This window comes from Leptonychotes weddellii, chromosome 8 (genome assembly GCF_054177405.1).
Source record: "Leptonychotes weddellii isolate Sample4059 chromosome 8, ASM5417740v2, whole genome shotgun sequence".
In the NCBI taxonomy this organism is placed as follows: Eukaryota; Metazoa; Chordata; class Mammalia; order Carnivora; family Phocidae; genus Leptonychotes; species Leptonychotes weddellii.
This window is the reverse complement of record NC_138376.1, coordinates 116771171-116784604: the sequence shown is the minus strand read 5'-3', so window position 1 is coordinate 116784604 and position 13434 is coordinate 116771171. Positions and strand designations below refer to the sequence as shown.

The 13434-nt window shown below is 47.6% G+C and overlaps 2 protein-coding genes across 4 annotated transcripts in view; one reads left to right on the top strand and one right to left on the bottom strand.

Annotated features, from left to right (window-relative positions):
• LOC102735769 (monofunctional C1-tetrahydrofolate synthase, mitochondrial) overlaps positions 1-13434 on the bottom strand; it is a 560423-nt gene that overhangs the window by 361559 nt on the left and 185430 nt on the right. The window lies entirely within an intron of this gene.
• LOC145715895 (uncharacterized) overlaps positions 1-13434 on the top strand; it is a 36479-nt gene that overhangs the window by 12365 nt on the left and 10680 nt on the right. For both annotated transcript variants that reach the window (XR_014148000.1, XM_081829161.1), the window contains exons 3-4: positions 7049-7194; positions 8473-8531. Coding sequence is in view for 1 of the 2 variants with exons in the window: in XM_081829161.1 (XP_081685287.1) it covers positions 7049-7194; positions 8473-8531 (205 nt within the window). In the remaining variant the exon portion in view is untranslated. The remainder of the gene's footprint in view (positions 1-7048; positions 7195-8472; positions 8532-13434) is intronic.

Below are 13434 nucleotides of genomic sequence, written 5' to 3'. Positions count from 1 at the left end.
AGGCCTGCTTCTCGCTCTCCCACTCCCCCTGCTTGTGTTCCTGCTCTCGCTATCTCTCTCTCTGTCAAATAAATAAATAAAATCTTTTTAAAAAAAAAAAAGACCACACTTTTAATATGTCATTTAATAATCTGAAATCTGGCCCCAACACGCCTCTCTAATCCTATCTCCCATCATGTCACCAGACACCAAATATTCCTGCTTTATTTGTTTGGATTCACCTAAGACTCTCTCCTTCATGAAGTCTTTGTACCGTGGAGAACATGTCTACAGCAATCAGCTTGAAAGCAGAATTCTATAAGGGCAGGGAAGTGGATAGATGGTGGAAATAAAGCCATGTGACTTCCAGGCTAGCTTATAACACAGACACAGCATCTGTCTGGCTCTCTCTCTTGGATCTCAGCTACCATATTGGGAAGAAGCCCAGGCCACATGGAGAGGCCATGTGTGGGGGTTTCAACCAACAGTCCCAGTCAGGCCCTCAGCTGATAGCCAGCATCAAGTGTCACAATGTAAACCCTCAGGTGATTTCAGCTCGCACCCTGCAAGCCTTCCAGCTGAGGCCTAGTCCTGATGGAGCAGAGATAAAACCGTGCGCCCTCTGTGACCCACATTTCTGACCCACAGGAGCCAGGAGAGATAATAAATGATAACTCTTACTTTAAGTCACTAAGGTTTGGGGTAATTTGTTATGCGGCCACAGCTAACTAATACAGTGCTACTCACTTGGTTTATACCCACACCAGGCAACAGATTTTGGTTGCAGAAGTCTGTATACAAAGGTATCACCCAAGGCCCTTTTAATGATGACCTTTATAGGAAAAACAAAGAGAATATTTGAATTCTGACTAAGAAATGAGGGATGTGTGTGTGTGTGCATGCGTGTGTATATATATATGTAGTATCTTTTTTTTTTCTTAAGGATTTTATTTCTTTATTTGACAGAGAGAGAGAGCACAAGCAGGGGGAGTGGCAGGCAGAGGGAGCGGGAGAAGCAGGCTCCCCACTAAGCAAGGACCCCGACTGGGGGCTCGATCCCAGGACCCTGGGATCATGACCTGAACTGAAGGCAGCCATTTAACCGACTGAGCCACGCTTAAGCCCTGTATGTGGTATCTTAAGCGTGAATAAATCCAACGGGATAGAAACGTTAGTCACTGGAGTCCTGGCTGCAGTGAAGTTCCTCTCCACTGAGCCCTGGTGAGCATAGCCACTGAAGTATTGAGGAGAAAGGTGCACTGGGGTTTCGATTTCTGTTATTTGCCCCTGCGTTATTCTTCTGTTGTGTCCTATGGGATTCTTTTTCCAGGCTATTGGCTGTAGCATTGGTTGCCTCTTGTTTAAGGATCTTCGTACTGTTTTCAGATCTCTCTCCATGTCTGCAAGGATGTTTGCTCAACTTGCCTTCAAATTCCAAGCTTCGTCTGTTGACTTGAATGACGATTTGCTCCATTAGAGACCTGACTTACTATTGTTCACGTCTCCATAGTGTCATTGCATGGATGTTCCAATGTTTTTTATTTTTAATTTTTGTTATCTAATTCCTGGGTTAATTTTCCATGGTTTTAGTCAACAAATTAAATATTGCCTGGTTTTCTATATCCTATGGCAGCCAAAGCTCAGTGTACTCTAGCTGCCTTTTCTTGCCTTTCTTCCTGCTCCTCTGGCTGAGGGTCACTGGGCAATGCATGGACATGCCCACTGTGCTTCTTGCTAAGAGCTCTAGTTATTGCTGGGGACGAGGTGAGAGAAAAGATCATGGTTAAAATGGAGAAGATGTGAAGGTCAGTGAATCTTCACTGCACAAATGAGAGTTAGCTAATGCCTGCTTCAGAGCTGGGTTGCTCATCAGATCAACTCTTTTTTTTTAAGATTGTATTTATTTATTTGTGAGAGAGAAAGAGAGCGCAGGGGAGAGGGGTAGAGGGAGAGGGAGAAGCAGACTCCTTGCTGATGGGGGGAGTCTGATGCAGGACTCGATCCCAGGGTCCTGGGATCAGGACCTGAGCCACCCAGGCGCCCAGGAGATCAACTCTTGAATGTATTAGTGGTGGGACTAGGAGCAAACATAATCTAAAAATAATGCTTGTTTTCTCATACATAGTTTAATTACACTGAAATAGGAATGTATCTAATTTGGGGGGATTTCAATTAGCTTAGGGTGAAATAATGAGACGTACTGTGAGGACCAGACTTCGCAAGAGCCAGCGTACTGACCGGCTTGTCTGTCCGGCTCCCTGCCCACGCCCTGCAGCCTGCCATCCCCTGATGCCTCCTCACCGAGTGGAAGAAAAAAGCATTGATGAAACGGCTCCTGGCTGGACATAGGTCTTATTTTCCAGGCTAATAGTTTTTCCAGGGAGAAAGCTCCTTGGTGGCTTGGCTCGGACGTTCTTCCTGCTGTGGGACTAAGCAGCAGCCTGGGCTCGGGGTCCCGCACAACTACGACCCAATCCCGCTCCTCCCGCTCGCTCACTTGTTCGTGGACAACTCACCAAACCTTCTAAGCCTCAGTTTGCTGAGGATAATCAGACCAGCCTCAGGGGAGCCAGTGAGGCTTGAATGAGGTCATGCTGGTAAAATGTGTAGCCGAGAGCCTGGTACGTGGCACGCTCTCAATAAATGGTAGTTGTTCTTGATTCTCGACGGTCAGAGCTGTCAGAGACCGTAACAGACAATTCTTTCCAAACTGCTCATTTTATAACTGAGGCCACTAAAGATCAGACAAGTGAGATGACTTGTTCAAGGTCACATAATTAGAGTAGAATTTGGTAATCTGAACTGGTGCTTACCTAAACCCCAGAGATAAAATGGGTAAGAATGAGGAGACAAGGGGCACCAGGGTGGCTCAGTCGGTTAAGCGACTGCCTTCAGCTCAGGTCCCGATCCCGGGGTCCTGGGATCGAGTTCCACATCAGGCTCCTTGCTCGGTGGGGAGCCTGCTTCTCCCTCTGCCTGCCACTCCCCCTGCTTGTGCTTTCTCTCTGTCAAATAAATAAAATCTTAAAAAAAACAAAAACAAAAATGAGGAGACAAAATTTGTATAAAATGGGTGAAAAGTTTTATAAGTGCCCGATAATGAATGTACTTGAAGAAACTGTTCTAATGTGGCAAAATATACGCAACATGAAATTCACCTCCCTAGCCACCATTAAGCACACGGCTCAGTGTGCATTCACACTGGTGGGCAACCATCACCACCATCCACCTCCAGAGCGTCTTCCGTCTGCCCAGACTGAACCTCGTCCCCATTAACCAATGATTAGTGTACTTTCTTTTTTTTTTTTAAAGATTTTATTTATTTATTTGAGAGAGAGAATGAGAGAGACAGAGAGCACATGAGAGGGGGGAGGGTCAGAGGGAGAAGCAGACCCCCTGCCGAGCAGGGAGCCCGATGCGGGACTCGATCCTGGGACTCCAGGATCATGACCTGAGCCGAAGGCAGTCGCTTAACCAACTGAGCCACCCAGGCGCCCTCTTTTTTTTTTTTTTTAAGTAGGCGTCACGCTGGGCATGGAGCCCAACCCAGCCCAGCCCAGGTTGTAGACAACCCTGAGATCAAGACCTGAGCTGAGATCAAGAGTTGGAGGCCTAACCAACTGAGCCATCCAGGGGCCCGGATAAGTGTACTTTTGAATCAGAAAAAAACAACAACAACAAAAAAGATTTTGAATTGGGAAAGTAAATTTCCAGGGTATCCTCACTTATAGTTACGACGTAGAATCTCGAGCTCTCCCCCTTCTCTTCAGCTATGAATAGAGCATTGCATTATTTTCCATAGCTTTTCCTCAGGAACACTGTTCGTTTTGGGTGTGCGGGTGCTGTCTGTTACTTGCTCTCCATCCCTGGGTGTGAGGGCCAGGTGGAGAGGAGCCCCCCGACTCTCCAGGACTTGGTTTTACAGTGTGGACTTGGGCTTCCGGCCACTGGCCTCCCATCTGTCCAGGATCCTTCAGTCCCTGTGGTCCCTCATAGAGTTCTGGTGTTGCTGCCCCTGTAGAGCCAAGGGAAGCAAGACATGAGCTCTTTCCTACGGGAAAGGGCTGATCCTATGTCATAGGCACAGACGAAGAACAGCCGGGAACCTGGCCTGTTGATGAGAGAGATCCTGTTACCCTGCCCGAGCACTCTCTTCTCTGCAGGCCCGGCACCTGATGTCAAAGCCGGGCGTGAATCCAGACTGAGCCAGTGGCCACGTCGAACACCGCTCTGGGAGTCTGGGGTCTGGAGTGGCATGGTTGTGGGGGGCCTGGGGAGTTGTTAAAGGGTCTAAGCGGGTTGATGCACCCCAGGAGCAGAGCCGGCCACGTGCCAGTGACCAGGGCCACCAGAACTACGCTGACAGGACACGCCAGGTCCACTGCCCATGGCTGTGACTCACACCTGCCGGGGACCAGGGGCTCCCTCCGTGTCAGGCCGAGGGACCCCCGAGAATGTCTCAGCCGGCGCTCGTCCTGCTTCCCCAGGGAGCCACCCGCAGACTCAGCCTGGCCACTGGGGGAGTGTTCAGGCGAGCTTCATGCCCCTTCTCGACTCCCAGCACTGAGTGCCGTCATCAGCCGGGGAGTCCTTCTCCACTGCTCCTCTCGGGAGCTGTGAGTGCATCTTCATCCTTTCCCCTTTACATTGCAATGACTCATTAACAACTACTGAATTCTGTCGTGATAACAGGAAGAAGAATAATAGCTTAATTGTGAGCACTTGCATGTGCCTGCACTGTATAAGCACATGGCACAACACAATTTCTCTCCACCACAGCTCTGTAAAATAGTTGTCATTATTGCACGATGTGGAAACCGAGGATGTCTAGGGTGAGCGCCTTGCCCGCTTGCACCGGCAGGAAGCAGAGAGCTGGGTACAAGGCCAGGCGGCTGTGGCTCGGCGGCTCGCTCTGGACCCATCTGCCAGCCAAGGGCACTTCCAGGCCGTCCGCAGTTAGACGCCGGTCATGCCGGCTGAGTTCTAAGGAGGTTCAGAATTGGAGTTGTGTGTTGGAGAAAACGTAATTACGAAGACTTTAAATACAAGCCAGTAAGAATTATAATTGCTCTAGGAGCCAGAAACCGTCATACTAATAAAAAGCCTGATTTTTTTCAAAATGTTTTGCGCTAAAATACATACAATTCGATGGTATTAATTACATTCACAACATTGTGTAAGCATCACCACTACCTAGTTCCAAACTTTTTCATCACCCAGTCCCGGCCTGTTAACCTTCAATTCACTTTTTGTCTCTAGGAATTTGCCTATTCTGGATAGTTTCACAGAAGTGAGGTCAGACAATATTCGTCCTATTATGTCTGGCTTCTTTCCCTCAGCATGATGTTTCCACAGTCCATCCACGCCATAGCACACGTCCCAGCTACATGCATTGTGTGGATAGACCACGTTTTGTTTATCCGGTCACCAGCTGATGGATGCTTGGGTTGTTTCCACCTTTAGGCTGTTGTGAACAATGCTGCCATGAACATGGGTTACCAAGATTCTGTTTGAGTCCCTGTTTTCGATTCTTTGGGCATATACCTAGGAGTGGAATAGCTGGGTTATAGGGTAATTTTTTTTTTAAAGATTTTATTTATTTATTTATTTGAGAGAGAGAGAGAAACAGCATGAGAAGGGAGAGGGTCTGAGGGAGAAGCAGGCTCCCCGCTGAGCCGGGAGCCCGATGTGGGACTCGATCCCAGGATTCCGGGACCATGACCTGAACCAAAGGCAGTCGCTTAACCAACTGAGCCACCCAGGCGCCTGGTTGTAGGGTAATTCTATTTGTAACTTTTTGAGGAATTCTTTTTCGTTATGTAAATAAGCAGGCTTAAAAAAGGGGATAAACTGCAATTGCATGGAGTCAATTTCATTGCTACGGTAACAACCCAACCAAACAATCCCATCTGTGCTTTAGAATGATGATGATATTCTTCATGATGTATTTTTAAAAAAACTTTTAACTATTATTATTTTTTAAGTAGGCTCCACACCCCACTTGGGGCTTGAACTCACGACCCTGAGATCAAGAATCCCATGGTCTACCAACTGAGCCAGCCAAGCACCCCCTTGACCATGTATTTTTAATTTGATAAGGCAGAGATAAAAACAGTTGGATTGTTGTGAAAACTGTATTAAAAGTTCAGCCGTATTAGAGTGAATCTGTGGTTTCATCCTAAGAATCTGAATCTCTCCATTCTTTTTTTTTTTTAAAGATTTTAGTTATTTATTTGACAGAGACACAGTGAGAGAGGGAACACAAGCAGGGGGAGTGGGAGAGGGAGAAGCAGACTCCCCACTGAGCAGGAGCCCGATGCGGGGCTCGATCCCAGGACCCTGGGATCATGACCTGAGCCGAAGGCAGACGCTAAACGACTGAGCCACCCAGGAAACCCTGAATCTCTCCATTCTTGCGGTGACATTTGAGACGGTGGGGAGAATTGGCCCTGTTTGCCATCAGCAGTTCTATACAAAGACCCCGGGGCCCCGGGCAGGGGGGCTGTAAGCTTGGGAGACCGGGGGACTGAAGGAAAGGGCTCCTCTAAGGCAGTAACTGGGATGGATGGTGGTGGGGACCAGGGGCACTGAGTTCTGCGGGACGTTACTCTTTGGCCACCAGTAGGCTGCCAGTGAATCAGAGACAGGTTCAGAGCGGCAGGTGACCTGGAGTCTGAGAAAGCAGGGATGTCACGAACGCCCTGGGTCCCACCCTGAAAGCGCCTAAGAGCAGTCTTGGAGAAACCAGGAGGGCTGACGGCTCCTCGAATTTCTGTTTCCTCTGAAATATCCCGTCAAAGCTTTGCTCTTGTTCAGGTTTGAGCACTTTTTCTGCGTGTGACGACTCTGTGTGGGTGGGGGGACAGGTCTTTGGGGAGGCAGGCCGGTGCGGGCAGGGGGACGCAGCTCTGACTTTGGAAATGCCCTCCTGGTTATTTTGATGCCTTACGGTCTGCCCTGAATGGCTCTCACAAGGTCATCTTAAAACCGAAACACCCTTAGCAAACAGGTAATAAAGTGACCCCATCCCCATCCATAAAGCACACCAATGACTGTATTTTCTCTCCAGTCCTTTTCCAAGGGTACCTTGAGAGGAGGAGGAAGAGATTGTTCTAGAGTGGCTGCCTCAGGGGAAGGCTTTGTGTCATCAGTTTTCCTCAGAGCCCAGGCCCGTCCCTCACACAGGTCCTTCACTGTGGGCATCGCGTCTAAAAGGTGAGGCCTCTTTGGAGGCAGATGGGATTTTTTCCTCAGGGGTTAGCTACATGTTGGGGGTTTCTTGTCCACTGAGGCCCTGGAGTGTATTTGCACTCATGGCAACCTCTGGTGGGGTTCCTGAGCAGGCGAGCAATTTCCAGGGCTTTCTGGGTCCCCCCTCCTCCCTCCAGACCCCTTTCCCACCACTCAGACTCTAGCACGTTACCTGATTCTGCCTGTCAGGCTTGCAAGTCTCAACCAGGATACAGTATTTAAGCAGATGGAGAACATCTTTAAGGAAAATGTCTAATTCCTCTAGCTTTATAAATTATTTACTTTGCATTACCGTTGACCCCTGGACATGCTTCGGCCCATGTGAGGTGAGTGTATCCATCCTTCATGCCATTTTCCACCAGGGCAAGCCTATACTTTTTCCAATGGCCCCTGACTCAGAAGTTCTTGTCCAGCTTCCTGCTGCCATCTTGGGTGATTGTAACATCATGTTGATAATGAATTGGTTACCTCATTCATTCAATTGAGTAATTACTACTGTTGGCTACTAAACAGTGTTAAAACAAAATACAATGTGGAAACCAGACTTGAAAATCCCTTGACAAAACCATTTAAGCCCTGGAAGCAAAAGCTAGTTTAGCTTATCCTGCAATGGAGGTGACATTAGCTTGGGTCGCTTTTTTTTTAAGATTTATTTGAGAGAGAGAGAGAGAGAGAGAGAGAGCGAACACTTGAGTGGGGGAAGGAGCAGAGGGAGAGAGAGACAAGCAGACTCCCCGCTGAGCATGAAGCCTGACGTGGAGCTCAATCCTAAGACCCTGAGATCATGACCTGAGCTGAAATCACGAGTTGGACACTCAACCGAGTAAGCCACCTAGCCTCCGCTGAAAAATGTTTCTTAGGTTGAATCAAATACTCCATAAAAGATGATATTTATCTCTCAGATATGGTTATTCAGAGGTGATTCCATAAGACCACAGAATTTTATTTATTTTAATTTGTATTTATTTATTTTTAAAGATTTTATTTGAGAGAGAGCACACGCGTGAGTAGGGGAAGGGGCAGAGGGAGAGGCAGACTCCCTGCTAAGCAGCGAGCCTGACTCAGGGCTTGATCCCAGGACCCAGGGACCACACGACCTGAGCAGAAGGCAGATGCTTAATCAGCTGAGCCCCCCAAGTGCCCCAAGACCACAGATTTTTAAATAACATTATCCTAAAATTATCTAGGTGGAAATATTACCAATGATAACGTTAATTTCCCTGTTTTGATCGCCTAACTTAGGTCCAGAATCAGTGTAAGGTCAGGGCCTGCAATTTCTACGTGGAGTTGGTGTGGAATTGGTAAGTTTGTACAAACAATGCCTCTTTGCATCCTCTCTGTGGGGGCCTGGTTCACCTGGTAGGCAGAAGGGTTTGCCTCCCAGGATATTTGCCCACTTGGGTCACACTGATATTAAAGTCCTGGTCGGGAGAGCTTGTTGGCCTTGTAAGACAGGGCACGAGCTCCGGGTTCAAGTTACTCTCTTCTTCCACATGTTGGAGACAATCTCTCTGGCAGTTAAATAAATAGACCTCTGCCTTTACTGACAGATTCCCTGTTCCTGCAGTTTGGGTTGCCTTGAGCCTTCTTGTAGACGGTTCCTTCCCCTCCCTGGCAGGGGGGTGGGGAGCAGGGGCTGCTCTACTTTAGTCCCCAGGCTGTTGACTGGCTTGGTCCGAGAGCTGCCAGCCGCCCTTAGGTGCCTGCATGGATGAGGGACATCTGCTCACATTTCTGCTCCCACTTTCAAAATCTGCTAAGAACTGAACTCTTCATGCTTGATTTTTCCTTAGCAACTCTCAACGTCGCCAGCTAATTTTGGGCTCAAATTCTCAGGTTGCATGCCAACCTCATTAGGTTTGGACGGAGTTGGATGGAGTTTCTTATTGTCGATGACTTTTGTGTATTTAAACGGGAACCCACCGTAGTGGTGAACGGGGCTGTTTTGGGGGGACGCCATCACAGTCTTTTCCTCCTCAAACCTGTGTGTTCTAACCAGCTGCTTTGAACCCTCTACATTTTTTTAAAACGGAGGAATCCCAAACTACTTACGTTAGCATATTCTTGCTCCCAGCTTGCCGCTGGCTGCAGGAGCATTTGCCCACCTTGCTCACTGGGCATGGGAGCGGGGTGTCCTGGGGTGGAAGGCTGTAGGTGAAATGGTATGTCCATGTGCGTGGTCTCGTGGTTCCAGGAGGCCCTCAAACATCTCCTGCATTGCATACTTTCTTTTTCATGTTGGCCATGGCTCCATCTGTCACTTTGGCCTCGCTGAGCTCAGATCTGTCAGAAACCAGCACCCACCCAGCTCTGTCTTTCCCTGCCAGCCTAGCTCGTCCCCGCTCCCTCCTTCTCCCGCCAAACACCATCCCTCCTCTTCAGTCACCTCCTGTCTCTGTGGCTGGTTCCAATTTTCAGTCCCAGCTTGCTTGTCACTTCAGAACCAGGGCCTCCCACTTTCCTTGGCTTCCCTTCGCCCTAATTATTCGGCACCTCCGAATGTTTTCTGTTCATCGGTTTGGGGCCGATGTTTCTGTGTCGGTCGCTTCTGTTTCTACATATTTACAGTTGGTCAATTATCCGTTCTAATGGTAAGCGTGGCAGCATGAATAATTTAAAGTGATTTACGTTTGCCTCTGGAATGCATTTCTGTGCTCACACTTTGGGTGTGGGGGCTTGTCTGATACTCTGGGAATTCACATGTCAAACTTGGTAATGAAGCCAAAGTATAGAATGCCTTGGGAGGAATGGGGGAGTTATTCAGCATTTTTTCCTCTAGCCCCTGAAATATTTTCTGGCTCTCAACTCTATGATGAAGTTGGAAAGCATCACTGCTCATATAGTTGGCTCGTTCTGGACCCAGGAGAGCCTTTCCAGTCCCTTCAGGGTGTCTGTTCAGCTATTTGTCTGGTACACACTGTCTCTGTCAAGTGGGGAGGTAATCAAGAGGCTGACTTGGAGGAAAATTATCAGGGCTCATGGAATTATCTGGAGAAGAAAAATTCCTTAATTGCATGACTTTGCCAAATGAACATGCATTAAATATATCTGCTCATCAGTGTGCACAGGAATTTAAGGGGTCTGATTGTTTTGAAAAATTGTCCTTGCAATCCTTATTGTAAGATACATCAGCAACATGATGTGTGATTGAAAGTATTAACTGGCTTTAAACGAGCAGGGTCCTTTCACATAAATAGAGGTACCCACACAGGGCTGAGTAAACATTGGACATTCAGGGTGGTGTGCCGGGCAAAGGTTTGCAGCACTAAGCCACCATGAGAAATATTTAAAGTTAGCTGATTTGTTACATAAACACTCCAACCTCAAACTCAGTCCCTCTCCTCTGGGCTCTGCCCTGCCATAACAGAACAAACCTGCCCGTAGTCTCCTACTAATCCTGCGATGAAATATGGTTTGACAAAGTTTCTGCAAGATTTGATTTGCAAAGCATTTCAGGAGACAAAAATACAAACCTAGGGTGCTGAAGAGAAGGGAAGCCCACCACTCAGTGGGATTTTATGAAAATGAACTCAAAGCATGCATGTACATATGCACGCAGGGCACATGGGTGAAAAGCCATCGCTCCAGGGCCAGCCCAAGTGGCTTGCAGGTGCTCCCACCAGCCCAGCCCGTCCCTCCAGGATCCTTCCAGTGGCTTCTGGGATCCTTTCACCAGCTCCCCTCCCTCAGCCCGACTGTCCTCAACATACGGAGCTTAGTGTGAGCCTTGCCTGGGAAGGCACTCAACTCATCCTGGACTATTAGACAAGATTCTGGGGTGGGAGATCTGAATTTCACTGACCCCATACACTTCTTCATTGTCCATTGAGCCTGCCTAAGGGTCTGTGGTTGCCAAGATGGCGTAAGGATTACACTTGAGAGCCTTTGGAGTCTAGAGAGTGCAGAGCTGATAAGGCAGGGTGAAAATGTGTGAAAAAGCATTTAATTCTTTGGGTCTGAAGAGGTATCAGGAAGTGAGAAGGTACGGTGGTGATGCCTAACATACAGGCGGGGCCGCGAAGGGCTACAAATGTGTACTCATTCTTCCAACGAGTCTTTCTTTAGCCCCGTCTACCTGTTATACACTGCATTAGGCACAATGGTTATACAAAAGTGGATTTGGGGTTAATTTTTAAACTTTAGTATGCAGGAGAAAAATTTAGTGAACTTGTCAAAATACAGATTCCCAGGATTCCAGAGAATCCAATTTATTAGGTCTAAATGGAGATGGGGAGCTGCATTTTTAATAAGCATCTCAGGTAATTCTAATGCAGATAGTCCTGGGATCAGTTAAAAAACAAAACAAAACAAAACACGTATAAAACTAGCCTAAATGCTTGGGAGTCTGTTAATTGCCCAGAGAGGATTTATTTCTATGTTCACCTGGCTCATATGCACTTAGCTTACATTGAATACACCAGTTGTGGCCAGTCAGTGCTGGTCCATGAAAAATTATAGCTGAAATGACACACCCATAGCCTGGGACTCTAGAAAACAATGCTAGGTCAGGAGACCGTACTTTGGACCCGGGAAGGGTGCCTACCCCAGAGCTTACACAGCAGAGAGGAATGTGCATTAGATGACTTGGGATGACTTCCTGCAATGGTAAGGCTGAGATCACAGGAAGAATTTCATTCTGTTTTGTCTCATGCCAAAGGCTTAATGACGTGGTCTGACTTCTTCAAGTATTTTCTCCATTCTTTTTGGTTTGTGACATCCACCTTCTGTCCTAGAACCAACATCTTACTGTGGTCTGTAGGAAGGCCCAGCAGTAATCATTAAGAATGGTTCTTTGGATAGTCTCTTGAATCTATGGTTATTTTATTTTATTTTAATTTATTTTTTTTTATTTTTTTTAAAGATTTATTTATTTATTTGAGAGAGCGAGAATGAGAGAGAGTACATGAGAGGGGGGAGGGTCAGAGGGAGAAGCAGGCTCCTCGCTGAGCAGGGAGCCCGATGCGGGACTCGATCCCGGGACTCCAGGATCATGACCTGAGCCGAAGGCAGTCGCTTAACCAACTGAGCCACCCAGGCGCCCGAATCTATGGTTATTTTAATGTATGCTCAGAACATGATGCATCTGTAGTTCATATTGCATGAAAAACTGCCCAATAGGGGGACACTGGCTATTTAGCTCTGTCTCATCTCCAATCACCAATGGTATCCGCCCAGGGTTCTAGACACTGGCTTGCTCTCAGGAAGCTTATGGGCTTTAGCAGAAATGTTGCCAGTCTCTTGTTGGATAAGGGCTTGAAGTCAAACCAAACTTAATTGACCAATTCACCAAATCTGAAAATGAAGGCCTCCCTTTAAGAGTGGTTCTAAGTGTGATCTGGGGTCTCAGGGCAATCCTTTGAGGCCATGAAATCTGCCCCATGATTTCTGAAACTTTTTTTTCCCCCTGAAACTTTTGACGCTTCTGTATCTCAATATTTTCTCATGACATGAACTGAGACCTTTTGTTTTGAATTCCTCCATCGGTGTACAGTCTGACACCAAGTCTCCTACACCACCTGGCTGGGTTTCCTGCGACTCAATTCAATTCAGTCCTGACACCCACTACATGGAGTTAGTGGGGACCCCACAGATTAAAGGGCAGGGTCCCCAACAAGACTGCCTCTGCCTCACTTCTGACTCCAGTCTCAAGTGGGCTGACATAGGCTCAATGAATGGATGGGTGAATGCGCTCAGAAAATACCTACGGATCAACGGCCACCCTCTCCCGTCCACCATTCTGGGGGTTGGGGGTTCAGTGGGGAACACCTCAACACGAGCCCTTCAGTCATGGAACCCGTAGGTTGATTTCCTTTCCCTACACTGACACACTCTGCACTTTCCAGAGCTTCTCTCATACCGTCTGAGTTAGGCTTCTTTTATGTTGCCTGCCTGTGCTTCTCCCAGAACAAGAATCTTAAGATTCAGAGCAGGAGCCCTGGATGGAGCAGGGACCCTCAGGAGTGACCTGGGGCACAAATGTAGACATACCAACACCCCAGAGCCACGCAATGCTACCACAGAAGCAGGATGTAGGCTGCTAGAATTCCATCATAACCTTTTTTGTGCCACGGATCCCATTCCCAGTGTGGTGAAATCTGTACACTGCTCCCTGGAATCAGGTTTTTAAATGCCACATATGAGTTTAAAGCAAGCCAATGTGAGCGTGGAATGTGATTATTAAAATACTGAAAGGTAATCAAATTT